The sequence below is a fragment of the Lissotriton helveticus genome, chromosome 9 (assembly GCF_964261635.1).
Source record: "Lissotriton helveticus chromosome 9, aLisHel1.1, whole genome shotgun sequence".
Taxonomy (NCBI): Eukaryota; Metazoa; Chordata; class Amphibia; order Caudata; family Salamandridae; genus Lissotriton; species Lissotriton helveticus.
The window spans coordinates 1,166,820,153-1,166,833,595 of record NC_136070.1 but is presented as its reverse complement, the minus strand read 5'-3'; the positions used below and the strand labels follow the sequence as shown (position 1 = coordinate 1,166,833,595).

General features: G+C 46.2%; 1 protein-coding gene across 1 annotated transcript in view; it reads right to left on the bottom strand.

Moving 5' to 3' along the window:
* WNT7A (Wnt family member 7A) overlaps positions 1-12,783 on the bottom strand; it is a 146,079-nt gene extending 133,296 nt beyond the window's left edge. The window contains exons 1-2 of the mRNA XM_078661628.1: positions 12,056-12,783; positions 5,426-5,652 (exon numbers count right to left, since the gene is read on the bottom strand). Coding sequence (XP_078517754.1) covers positions 5,426-5,652; positions 12,056-12,126 — 298 coding nt within the window. The 5' untranslated portion in view covers positions 12,127-12,783. The remainder of the gene's footprint in view (positions 1-5,425; positions 5,653-12,055) is intronic.
* Between the last annotated feature and the right edge of the window lie 660 nt (positions 12,784-13,443).

Sequence of the window (13,443 nt, the reverse complement as noted above, 5' to 3'; positions counted from 1 at the left end):
GCCACATCCTTGTTTAGTAATAACTGCAGCTTACGAGTGAAGGTCACAGCCTTGTTTAGTAATAACTGCAGCTTACGAGTGAAGGCCACAGCCTTGTGTAGTAATAAGTGCAGCTCATGAGTGATGGCCACAGCCTTGTGCAGTAATAACTGCAGCTCATGAGTGAAGGCCACAGCCTTGTTTAGTAATAACTTCAGCTTACAAAGTGAAGGTCACAGCCTTGTTCAGTAATTACTGCAACTTACAAGTGAAGGTTACAGCCTTGCGCAGTAATAACTGCAGCTTACGAGTGAAGGACACAGCCTTGTGTAGTAATAACTGCAGCTTACGAGTGAGCCTTGTTTAGTAATAACTGAAGCTTCTGAGGGAAGACAGCAGCCTTGTGTAGTAATAACTGCAGCTCACGAGTGAAGGTCACAGCCTTGTTTAGTAATAACTGCAGCTTACGAGTGAAGGTCACAGCCTTGTTTAGTAATACCTGCAGCTCGCGTGTGAAGACCACAGCCGTGTGCAGTAATAACTGCAGCTTACGAGTGAAAACAGCAGCCTTATGTAGTCATAACTGCAGCTTACGAGTGAAGGCAGCAGCCTTGTGTAGTAATAACTGCAGCTCATGAGTGAAGGCCACAGCCTTGTTTAGTAATAACTGCAGCGTACGAGTTAAGGTCACAGCCTTGTGTAGTAATAACTGCAGCTAACGAGTGATGGGCACAGCCTTGGGCAGTAATACCTGCAGCTCACGAGTGAAGGCCACAGCCTTGTTTAGTAATAACTGCAGCTTACAAAGTGAAGGTCACAGTCTTGTTCAGTAATTACTTCAACTTACGAGTGAAGGTCACAGCCTTGCGCAATAATAACTGCAGCTTACGAGTGAAGGTCACAGCCTTGTTTAGTAATAACTGCAGCTCGCGCGTGAAGGCCACAGCCTTGCGTAGTAATAACTGCAGCTTACGATTGAACACAGCAGCCTTGTGTAGTAATAACTGCACCTTATGAGTGAAGGTCACAGCCTTGTTTAGTAATAACTGCAGCTTACGAGTGAAGACAGCAGCCCTGTGTAGTAATAACTGCAGCTCACCAGTGAATGTCACAGCCTTGTTTAGTAATAACTGCAGCTTACGAGTGAAGACAGCAGCCTTGTTTAGTAATAACTGCAGCTCACGAGTGAAGGTCACAGCCTTGTTTACTAATAATTGCAGCTTACGACGAGTGAAGGCCACAGCCTTGCGCAGTAATAACTGCAGCTCACTAGTGAAGGTCACAGCCTTGCGCAGTAATAACTGCAGCTTACGAGCGAAGGCCACAGCCTTGCGTAGTAATAACTGCAGCTTATGAGTGAAGACAGCAGCCTTGTGTACTAATAACTGCAGTTTACGAGTGAAGGTCACATCCTTGTTTAGTAATAACTGCAGCTTGCGTGTGAAGGCCACAGCCTTCAGTAATAACTGCAGCTCACGAGTGAAGGCCACAGCCTTGTGCAGAAATAACTACAGCATACAAATGAAGGTCAGAATATTGTTTAGTACTAACGGCAGCTCACGAGTGAAGGCCCCAACCTTATTTAGTTATAACTGCAGCTTACAAGTGAAGATCACATCCTTGTTTAGTAATTACTGCAACTTACGAGTGAAGGTCACAGCCTTGTGCAGTAATAACTGCAGCTTACGAGTGAAGGTCACAGCCTTCTTTAGTAATAACTGCAGCTCGTGTGTGAAGGCCACAGCCTTGCACAGTAATAACTGCAGCTTACGAGTGAAGACAGCAGCCTTGTGTAGTAATAACTGCACATTACGAGTGAAGGTCAAAGCCTTCTTTAGTAATAACTGCAGCGTACGAGTGAAGACAGCAGCCTTGTGTAGTAATAACTGCACCTTACGAGTCAAGGCCACAGCCTTGTTTAGTAATAACTGCAGCTTACGAGTGAAGGTCACATCCTTGTTTAGTAATAACTGCAGCGCGCTTGTGAAGGCCACAGCCTTGCGCAGTAAAACCTGCAGCTTACGAGTGAAGACAGCAGCCTTGTGTAGTAATAACTGCACCTTACGAGTGAAGGTCACAGCCTTCTTTAGTAATAACTGCAGCTTACGAGTGAAGACAGCAGCCTTGTGTAGTAATAACTGCACCTTACGAATGAAGGTCACAGCCTTCTTTAGTAATAACTGCAGCTTACGAGTGAAGACAGCAGCCTTGTGTAGTAATAACTGCACCTTACGAGTGAAGGTCACAGCCTTCTTTAGTAATAACTGCAGCTTACGAGTGAAGACAGCAGCCATGTGTAGTAATAACTGCACCTTACGAGTGAAGGCCACAGCCTTGTTTAGTAATAACTGCAGCTTACGAGTGAAGGTCACATCCTTGATTAGTAATAACTGCAGCGCGCTTGTGAAGGCCACAGCCTTGCGCAGTAATAACTGCAGCTTACGAGTGAAGACAGCAGCCTTGTGTAGTAATAACTGCACCTTACGAGTGAAGGTCACAGCCTTCTTTAGTAATAACTGCAGCTTACGAGTGAAGACAGCAGCCTTGTGTAGTAATAACTGCAGCTTACGAGTGAAGGCAGCAGCATTGAGTAGTAATAACTGCACCTTACGAGTGAAGATCACAGCCTTGTTTATTAATAACTGCAGCTTATGAGTGAAGACAGCAGCCTTGTTTAGTAATAACTGCAGCTTACGAGTGAAGGTCACAGCCTTGCGCAGTAATAACTGCAGCTTTACAAGTGAAGGCCACAGCCCTGTTTAGTAATAACTGCAGCTCGCGTGTGAAAGTCACAGCTTTGTTTAGTAATAACTACAGCATACAAATGAAGGCCACAACATTGTTTAGTAATAACTGCAGCTCGCGCGTGAAGGCACAGCCTTGCCCAGCAATAACTGTACGTCCACATGAAGGCCACAGCCTTGCAAAGCAATAACTGTAGCATTCAACTGAAGGCCACAGCCTTGCACAGGAATAACTGCCACTTACGAATGAAGACCACAACCTAGCAGTGTACGAGTGAAGAACACAGTCTTGTGTTGTAATATCTGCACTATACAAGTGAAGGCCACAGCCTTGTGCATTAAGAACTGCAGCATACAAGTGCAGGCTACAGTCGTGTGCAGTATTAACTACAGCGTACAAGTGACGGCCATTTCCTTGTGTAGTAATAACTGCAGCTTATGAGTGAAGGCCACAACCTTGAGCAGAAAATATTGCAGCTTACAATGGAAGGTCACAGCTTTGTGCTCTAATAATTGCAGCTGACAAGTCAAAGTTCTAGCCTTGCGCTGTAATAGCTGCAGCTCACGAATGAAGGTCACAGCCTTGTGTAGTAATAACTGCAGCTTACGAGTGAAGGCCACAACCTTGAGCAGTAATTATTGCAGCCTACAAGGGAAGGCCACGGCGTTGTGCTGTAATAATTGCAGCTTACAAGTGAAGGTCCTAGCCTTGTACAGTAAAGGCTGCAGCTTACGAGTGGTCACAGCCTTGTGCTGTAATAATTGCAGCTCACAAGTGAAGGTCCTAGCCTTGTGCAGTAAAAGATGCAGCTTACGAGTGGAGGCCACAGTCTTGTGCTGTAAGAATTGCAGCTCACAAGTGAAGGTCCCAGCCTTGTGCAGTAAAAGATGCAGCTTACGAGTGGAGGGCACAGTCTTGTGCAGTATTAACTGCAGCATACAAGTGAAGGCTCGGTAATAACTGCAGCTTATAAGTGAAAGCCACCACCTTGTGCTGTAATAACTACAGCTCACGAGTTAAGACCACAGCCTTGTGCTGTAATAACTGCAGCATAGGGGAAAAGGCCACTGCTTTTTGCAGAGGTAACTCTAGCAGAGGAGTGAAGGTGACTGACGTGTGCTGTAAGCACTGCTGTAATTGAGTGTGCAGTACTAACTGTAGCATAAGAATGAGACCACATCCTCGTGTGGTACTAATTACAGCATAGGAGCGAAGGCTCCTGGCTCATGCAATATTAACTTCAGTATAGGAGTAAAAACCACACCAGGTGCATTACTAGCTGGAGCATAAAAGCGATGCCCGCGGGGTTGCACAGTATTAACTCAAGCATACGAGTGAATAGGGGCGTAGCTTCCATTGATGCAGCAGGTGCAGTGCACCAGTGCCCACTGTACTCTGAGGATAGCTGTATTTCACATTTCAACAGCAGCCAGGGAGCCTATTTCCTTCCTTGCACTAGGTCCTATGACACACTGGCTATGCTACTGGAGTAAAGCCACTTTCTTAAACGGTATTAGCTGGAGCATAGAAATGAAGGCAACTGGATCTTGAGAAGTACTAATTGCAGCCTAGCTGTGAAGGCCACAACCTCGTGTAGTAATAACTGCAGAACTGGAGTGTAGGCCACAGCTTGTGCAGTATCAAATGCAGCATAGGAGGGGCATGGCTCGTCTTGTATTACCACCTGCATTGAAGCAAAGGCCACTGGATCATGTGGTAATAATACCTACAGCATATGAGTCAAAGATACAACCTCGTGTAGAAAAACAGCAACAGGAGTGAAAGTCACGCTGGGTAAAGTACAATCTGTAGGGCATGAGTGAACGTCACAGATTTCTGTAATAATAACTTTAGCATTGGGGACAAACCCATAATCCCTGCAGTTCTAGTAAGTAATGTGTACTCATAGAGCTATCCTTGTTCCAGTGGTTCAGCAACAGACACAACAAGGCGAGATGTGCAGTGCAGAATGACCTGAAGTAAACACTACAGAAGGACCACTGAGGTGTGGAGGTCTGTACATCCCACAGATGTGCAACACAATGGCCGAACATATTCTGTTACATGGCCATATATGGCCTGAGTACAATAACCATACTAACTTTTTAACTAACACTAGTGAATTACCAATGTTAGTAATCACAACTACCCATCAATGATGCCCAAAAGAGAGGTATGTGGAACTAACAGAAACTTAAGGAAACCAGAGATCAAAAATATATCTAAATCGCCATTTCTGCTGACTTATGTTTCGAAGCTCAACGAATATCCCTTGACAAAAGTCCAGGATTGGCCAGTGTATATCTACTGCATGGGAAAGTGTGTGAAGACCTGAATACACAAAGACTCCTTAATTCTGCGTGGTGCGTATTCCAATATCAGTCACCCTGATGATGGATAAGTAATTATTGTCTGTTTCACAAAGATTTTTCTGTAACCAGGTGTGGCTTACTCCTGAAATTCCAGAAGTAAACCACACCTATTCATAGAAAAAAACATTTGTCAGTGGGGCCGGCAGTGGTTGGCTTTTTTGATATACTGTGATGCTTAGAGGCCTCCAAAATAAAGTACTTTACATTATAGGTAGACAGAAAAAAATGCAAGACTGTAAAAATGTCCCAAGTTAAGATATTTGCATCAAAGCTAGGCAGCTAAGACATCAGACCCCAGCCTTGCAGGACTACAAAAACAGGTAACATACCCACTTTCAGCTCTTTTCCAAAGACGGTCCTCTCGCCCAGGGCCGAGCAGTTCCAGCGCCCATTTCTGAACTGGAACTGGCACTCATTGATGCCCATCTGAGCCCCCTCTCCGATCACTATGATGGCGTCTGGCCGGTTTTGGCAGATGGTCCTCTGCCTGGGGGCCAGGCCTGGGATACGGTTACAGATGATGCTGGCCCCCAGAGCCACCACCGAGGAGAAGCCACTGGGAGGAAAGGGAAGCCATGGTTAATATCCTGCTGTGAACAGGCATGGACCATTGCATTGAAGTTTATGAGAGATGTGGTGCCAAGCAATGGAACAGCTTTAAATCCATTAAAACACTGCAGAATGACTTTTCCAAACAATAAAAGTTTACATGTAGTATGTGGCATCTCAATTAAGTATCACTGCGATTACTTAAAAGGACCTCAAGAATGATCTGCCAATCTTCCCTGGAACCAACCAATCACATCGCTGTGCCCTCCAGTGCTGCGCTACAGTGAGCACCACGACTCAGAGGTACAGTCCACACGTAGTGAGAGATCCAGTCTTAGAAACCTCTCTGATCCCCTTCCTATCCTCAATCAGGTGAGCTCTCCAAACTCTTGCCCACCTGCAAGGCCTTGAAGTCATGTCCACCCAAGAAGTCCTAGAAATCTCCAAGAAATGTGTGATCTGTGTTTCACTGCTCTCTAGCTGAACATCTCGTCAAATTAGGACCGGCACTTAGAATAGCACTTGAACCCTGGGTAATCGAAAGCTTCACGAGTTTTCAAAATCACAAAGGGAGACAACTGTGACAAGGGGTTTGACTACTAGGGAGACTGGTACCCATGCCTCATAAAGAGGCTCGTCCTACCTGAAGCCCAAAGATAAGGCAAACAATAGTTGCTGAATTCTCAAAAATGTGTTCTGAGATGAGGAGATGTCTGGGCTGGGCCATGTCAGATTTGCATCCATTGTCTTATGTTTCATTCACAATTACTTTCATTAGAGGAAAATATGTGGTACATCATCTAAAATGTACTCCTGTTGCCTCATTTCTCATTTGAAAATACTTTCAATGGAGTAAATTTGGAGAGGACACGTGCATTTTAGGTTTAAACCCAAGGCTGGACTATCCTATCAGGACACAGGGAATTCCCGAGTATACTGGAGATAATATCCAACTTTCCAGAGTTAGGGCGGAGGGTTCCTCGGCAAATTCAGCACAGAAACAGCAACTCTGAGAGCAGCACATATGTATACTTGATTTACGACTGCGGAAAAGTGGTGCTCCAATACCGTACTAAACTCTGGAGAATTAACGCTTTAATTTATTTCAGCATATATTTAGAAAAGTAACAGAGATAGGGGCTCTACCGTCAACATGAGCGTACGTTTCATGTATCTATTTACTTATGGAGCTTTTCAAACTTGGCCCAGCAAGTCATCAGAGTGCTTTATGTGTCTGAGGAAATCAAGAAACTACAATATGCATTCTTAGATGATCTCATTATAGAGTTTTAACACTGGGAGAAAGAATGAACATAAATTGCTTTACATTAAAAAATATTTAGAAATAAAATCACAGTTAGAGGATAAGACATGCCAAAGGCAATTTTCAATCACATGCAGGAAGAATTGTATTTCATATGCATAATATAGCGCTTTGTGCTCATGATGAGGTGTTGAAGCACATGAGGTAATGGGTGGCCCACAATACCATAAGGCTTGCGCCGGTTAGTAGAAAGTTGAGCTGTCAGGTGGCCTGTACGTAGGAATCAGCATTAAGACACAAAATGAACTTTGCATGGGTAAGCGCCAGGACACTTCTTCTGAAGCAACAGTAACACTTTATAAGTATCTTTTCATTGCTTAATACATTCATTCATTAATGGGTATTGATATACTACATTATTGAAAGTTAGCCACAGAGAAGAATAAGAACAGCACAAACACATGAAAAGACAACATTAAAACATATATGCATTCTCGATCACATTCCATGTATACTAATATCAGATTTGTAGCTGGCAGTAGTTCAGCAGGTGCAATGGCACCGGGGTCCAGGGGAGCCATATATGGCTTTTACTAGCTGAGCATGGTGCTAGAAACTCAATTCCCTTGTGGCTTTATGGCTCATAACACCCTTGATGTGCCACTTGATGTATAAGGACCTATAGGTAAGCCTGAATGCCTCTAGTGCTAAGGACGTTGAGGTCAGGTCCTGGTAAAGACCCAGACCCAGCAGTCGAAGCATGCAGGATCTGAGTGGAACAATGCACCATACTTTCTAAATTTAAGAAAAACGGTTCCCCTACTTTTCATGAAACACAACTGTACCAGACGGTTAATTCCAACAGTTGAAATGCTTCAGCTGAAGTGTACTACAGGGAGTCTCCTTTGTTGTGAAACTATGGAACGGGCAGACAACTATACAAGCCTTCTTGCCAAGGTACCTGCTTCCCTGACAGAAATGTTAATGTGCACAACAGGTTATTCTTCAAATGTAAAGGCTGCTTGGAAGTCAGTATTGGCTTTAATTGATGGAATCACTTGAGGTTTCCGGGTGACACAGCTTTATTCTTTTTGAGTGGTAGCGCAAGGAGTTACCAGCTGAGCTGTGAAGTGTGTGCTTTTAAATAATAATAATAATAATATGAAATTTGTAGCGCGCTCAGCTTACCCGGGGGCATCCCGGCGCGAGACAGAACCAAGGAGAGATATAAAAAATAAATTGCACTATTTACAGGCAGTGTATTTTTTAAATCTATATTTTGGAAGTGCTTTTTTTATCTTAAATCTTAGGCTGAAAAAAGTGGCAGAATACTTTGTTTTTTTAGCCGCACCTTTGACCCCGCCCTAACTCATCCCTCCCCCAATGCACACAGCATCATGGTTCCCATACTTTTTTTTAATGCACTTTGACCACTGCCCAGACCGAGACACGTGCAATGCCATCAAACTCCAGCTCGAAAAGATGTATATCCGGGCACTTTTGAATTCCTCCAGAGTTGTTTCAGGATATTTCATGACTTTAGGTTGAGAACCTGCGGCTTTTAGACAATGTCCCCAAACCCCCTTGCAAAGTATCACGCTCCTGGCTATCCTCACCCACTGATACGTGTAGTGGAATTAAAATGTTGTCAAGGGATGCTTTTAGTTCCCAAGACAGCCCTCTTTAACATTGCCCCAGTTCACGCATTTGTATAAAAACTGCAACCACGTATTTACACAAAAATGGGAACTAGGGTAATAGTAGACATGTCTGAAACATTTTGGAGATGCACCTAGGTCAATACTTGTTTCTTTTTCTTTTATATAGCGCAAACTTGACCCAAAGGTATCAGGCCTCAGAGCACTTTACATGAGCACCAGTTGCATTACACAAAGGCACATTCATTTTATGCAGGCACAATGAGATTAAGTGATTTGCATAGAATCACAAGATGTTGAGTGTCATTGCCGAGACTCAAACCCAGTTCCCCAGATTGGAGATCGACCGCTCCAGACCTTAGGCTACATCCTCTCCCCAACATGTTAACTTCATTGGCACAGGATAATCATAGGGATGCTTCGGATTTTCTTCTGAGCAAAACAGAAGGATTATGGTTAAAGATGCCCAGTGCATATCCCAGTTACTTTGGGCGTCTTGTGATTGTGTCCAACGCTTATGAATGCTTTTAAAATGGTCTGTGTTACTCTGGGCTGCTCGAGACATCTCTTTGTTCACTCCAAACCAAGACATTCTGACTAGAGTTAGAGGTGACCTCTCTGAATCTGAGATTCTTCTGATAGCTCCTGATTTTCCCCAGCGATTATCCTTATGATTATAGTTACAGACAACCAGTGTAAATCTGAGCTCCTTCCGGTATCTCCTGATGTTGTTTAGACAGATTTTTTTTAATACACTGATACGTGGCCAGAGAGCATTTTGGTTGCTTCTGATGTATCCTGATTTTCTACGCAGTAAATGTTTATTAATACCTACTAAACTGAGCAGTTGGAACCTACATTGCATCAGACATCCCCTATATGTCTCTAGATTAAGTTTGTTTGAACTGACGAGCTAAAACAGATGGACACAACTTCACTGGCAAGGGCCCCATTCCACCATATTGAAGTTTTCTAAATGAAAACTGCAACTCCCAGGTTTTCGAGCTTATAAATAATATTGAAATGGGGGTGATGTTCATTCACAGAACATGTAAGGGAAAGCTTATCTGCAGAAGAGCTGAACTTCAAATGTGAATGCCTGTAAATGGATAACAAACGTTGTGGGGTGTCCGAGGCCTGTTTCTTTGGCTTATTTTTTTATTTTCGCGCTTTTCCTGTTGAGCTTCCCTGAAATAGGCCTGGTTTTTTTTGTAATGGGAAGCCATTGATATTAACATAAAAATAGTGATTTGTGACTTGCCTTCCATAAAACACTGTGTTTTGAATTTCTTCATATAGAGAGTCCGATTGATTTAACATGTAATATGCGTATTTAGCTAACATGTTCTAATTGATCTCATTAATGAATTAAATACAAAACGATGCCCTTCGGTTTTAAACAAAAGAATTTAGGATATTAACACCAGCATCGCACTGTATGTAACCAGGGAACCTATCCTCACATGCTACCTCCGACACTTGACCACATTCCGTGACCCTGGGCACATCGCTTTACTTTTATGTGCATCGTTTTCCCTGGCAGCCAAATCTCGGAATAGTCTTAAACAATTTAAACTTTTCAGTATTGATCGATGAAGCTCCATATCGTATAACAACATCGACACTATACACAGTGCACGTGAGAATGACGAACCAACGTCATGTAACTCATGGGAACGTCACAGTGCAATGGGATATGATAATAAATGCTAACACGCTTATGCTCAGAAAATATTATTTTGAATAAATGGCACTCGGTGCAGTGATACCGTCTAGTATATTAAACTGAAACACACATTTTGAAGAAATACACGTTTTTGTAATTACCGTATTTATCATATTTTGAAAGACGCTTGTTGCGCGCACTACAAACTAATGTTTACCATAGTTGGCTTATGCTTTGTCTCTTGGACAATCCCAGACCTTTGGTTCGCTGGATTTGCTGCCCTGCCCCCCTCTAATGCCCAAAAACACAACGCAACACTGCCCTGTCTTTTCGGGTGCCTACCCACACCGCTGCCAGGTCTGTGAAGTATTCTGGCATATTTGGTGGGTTAATACGGTGTGTGTTTGCAGCTGGGCGAGCATGGCTCCATTGTGGCCTCTGGCCGGTGTGTCTCTTCTCTGGGGACCTCCTCGTGTCAGGGGGGTGCGGTACGCGCCCTGTACCTGCTATCCAGACAGAGGAAGCATATTGCCGCTGCCCCCAAATCACAAACAGGGCAGGGCCGCTTGTTTTCTTTCTGCTCGTTCCAGTTAAAGACCATCAACGCGTCCGATCATAGGGAACGGGGCGGGAAGGAAAGTTTGCGCGAGCGCCGCGGCCATCCCAGCCTCGCCTTTTTCCATATCACTTTTTTTTCTATAATTAAAACCGAGATAAAGCGCCGGTGGGGCTCGCGCCAGAACGTGACCAAACTTCCTGGCTCGTAAATTTCAGCGCGCGCCGCTCCTGGCAGCTCCGGGGCCTGCCCGGGACGAGTGGGGCTAAAGGTGAGGGGGGGCAGGGGGTAAACTGGGATCAGAGGGGGCCCAATGTCCGCGGTTCGCGTGGATGCTCGAGGCGGTGTGCTGTGGTCTATATTGTATTATTTTACAGATGTGCACGAGATACCTAACTTGCAGCGCACCGAGGCCCATGTGACAGTCCAAATATTATCGGATAAGTCAGTCATAGTTATCGCATGCCTCCTTCGGTGCAGCAGCTTTTCTTCCTGCATGATATTTAGCGTGCAAGTTTTGACTTGCATGGTGTTTGTACTTCCCACCCTTCTGCAGCTCCTACCGTGCACAGTGTGCATTTCTTCTCTTCACCGTATACCATTTTAAGATACACGCGAGTTGTGTTAAGGTCAGTGGGAGATAGGGCGGTGCACCTTTGGCGAAAGGTTCTGTTTACTGGGACAGAGCTGCGCGGTCCAAACCTAAAGAATGCCAGCGGTCACACCGGGTGCCTAAGGGTGCGCCTGTCACATCGCATGTGCTGCTGCAGAAGATGCACAATGTGAAGTGTATACCAGGCATATCACAAATAAGTGTCTCGCGTGATAGCCTATGTTGTGTCCTGAACATTCAGGCGTCCATGACATAGCATATGGTCTATAGAGTTGTAAAAAACGACAGAGAGGGAGACAGACAGGTAGATGCTTGGTCAGAGACTGCAGACAAACAAGTTGCTGACAGTAACTGAGAGGTGCAGGAAAAGCATTGGCTGCGAGGGGGACAGACAGACAGCGATAGATAGATAGATAGATAGATAGATAGATAGATAGATAGATAGATAGATAGATAGATAGATAGATAGATAGATAGATAGATAGATAGATAGATAGATAGATAGATAGATAGATAGATAGATAGATAGATAAATAAATAGATGTTGACAGGTAGTCGGCACCTTGGAATGACTGACAATAATGCAGGCTGTTGCCTCTTGCATATTTGTAATTCTGGCTCAACAGAATAGAGGGTGGGAAAAGTTAACTCACCCAATTTTGATGTAGACAATCCCCAAACTGAGAAAAATGTGGAAAATCCATCGCCTTGTTTTTTTGTTCATATTCCTCGTCGGTGTGTTCCTGACAGAGGAAGCTGGGTGCGTGCTCCACGTGTGCCCCTGTTCCTCGTGCAGCGCGCTCCAGGTGACCCCCACCGGCCCCGCGCTGTGCTGCGAGCCCCCTGCAGACAGTGCGTGCACACCCCGCAGAGCAGCCACCTCTCTGCCTGCTCCGCTCGCCTCGGTGCGGATTGGTATGCGTGTCACACGTTGAGCTCGCCGCTGCTGCTGGGAATGGATTGTCGGGGAGGGCAGCCCCGTGCGTTCCTCCAGAGGGTGAGTGAAGCTGCGGCACCGGCCTGTCTGCGCTCTCTCCGCTGCCGGGACGTTATGCTGCTGCACAAGGTGGAGCGCTACACACACGAACCCGCAAACTGACAATCACCTGTTGGCCCGCGCGCGACCAAGTGCAACCGAATCACCATTTCCAGGGAAGCGCGATGGAATCAGAGATAGCGCCTCTGAAAACTCTCCCAGCCTGCAAAACTCTGGGGCTGCACCCCTCCCGAGACACCCTATGCGCCCCAGGCTCCACGCACAGTGCAGTGTTCCGAGGCTCACACCTGGGCGCGCTGCAGCCAGCCAGCCAGCCCCCCGCGAGCCTCCTCCACGCAGCAGACGCCCCCCTTCCAGGTGCCTCCTCGTCACTGTCTCTCTGCCTCTTCACTCCGTTCCCACCTGTTGTTTCACGCGCCGCTCTGCGCGTCCCCGGCGTCTGCTCCGCGCTCCGCAGACATACCTTGTCAGGCAGGGCGAGGGGGGGCCCTGCGGCGCTCAGAGAGGGGGCTGGTGTAATGTATTCACTGTCCCTCCCCGTGCCTGCCCACCCCACCTGCCGCTTCCCAGGCCTCCCACCCGCGCGCGCGCACACGCGGGCGCAGCAGGCGCGCGCGCAATTTCCCTGTCAGAAATAACAAATCGCGTCCGAGTGAACTTGTGGCGGGGCCACCCTCGCGCTGGCCGGGAGCAGCGGCGCGAGCCCCCTCTGTTGTGCGCGGCTGAGGGAACTGCTTCCCCGGGAAGGAGCGCTTTAGATGGTATCTGGCCGCCCCGTGTTAAATGGAGGGCAAGCTCCCCGGCAGCAGCCCCCGCCATGAAGGAGCCCATTGTAGTCCGCGGCCGCCGCACGGTCCCTTACTTTTTAACTGATTTATTTCGGGCCACGGACGGGGCATTGCAGCGCGGTCACTGGGGGCGCGGCCGGGCAGGTGCTTTTTGTATTGTAGCGAAGCGCCTAATACCGCCAGTGTGGTCCTGAAGCGCTCTGCTGGCTGGTCGCCTAGGAGGCTACCTAACTTTTTGTGCATAGTTGGCAGAGAG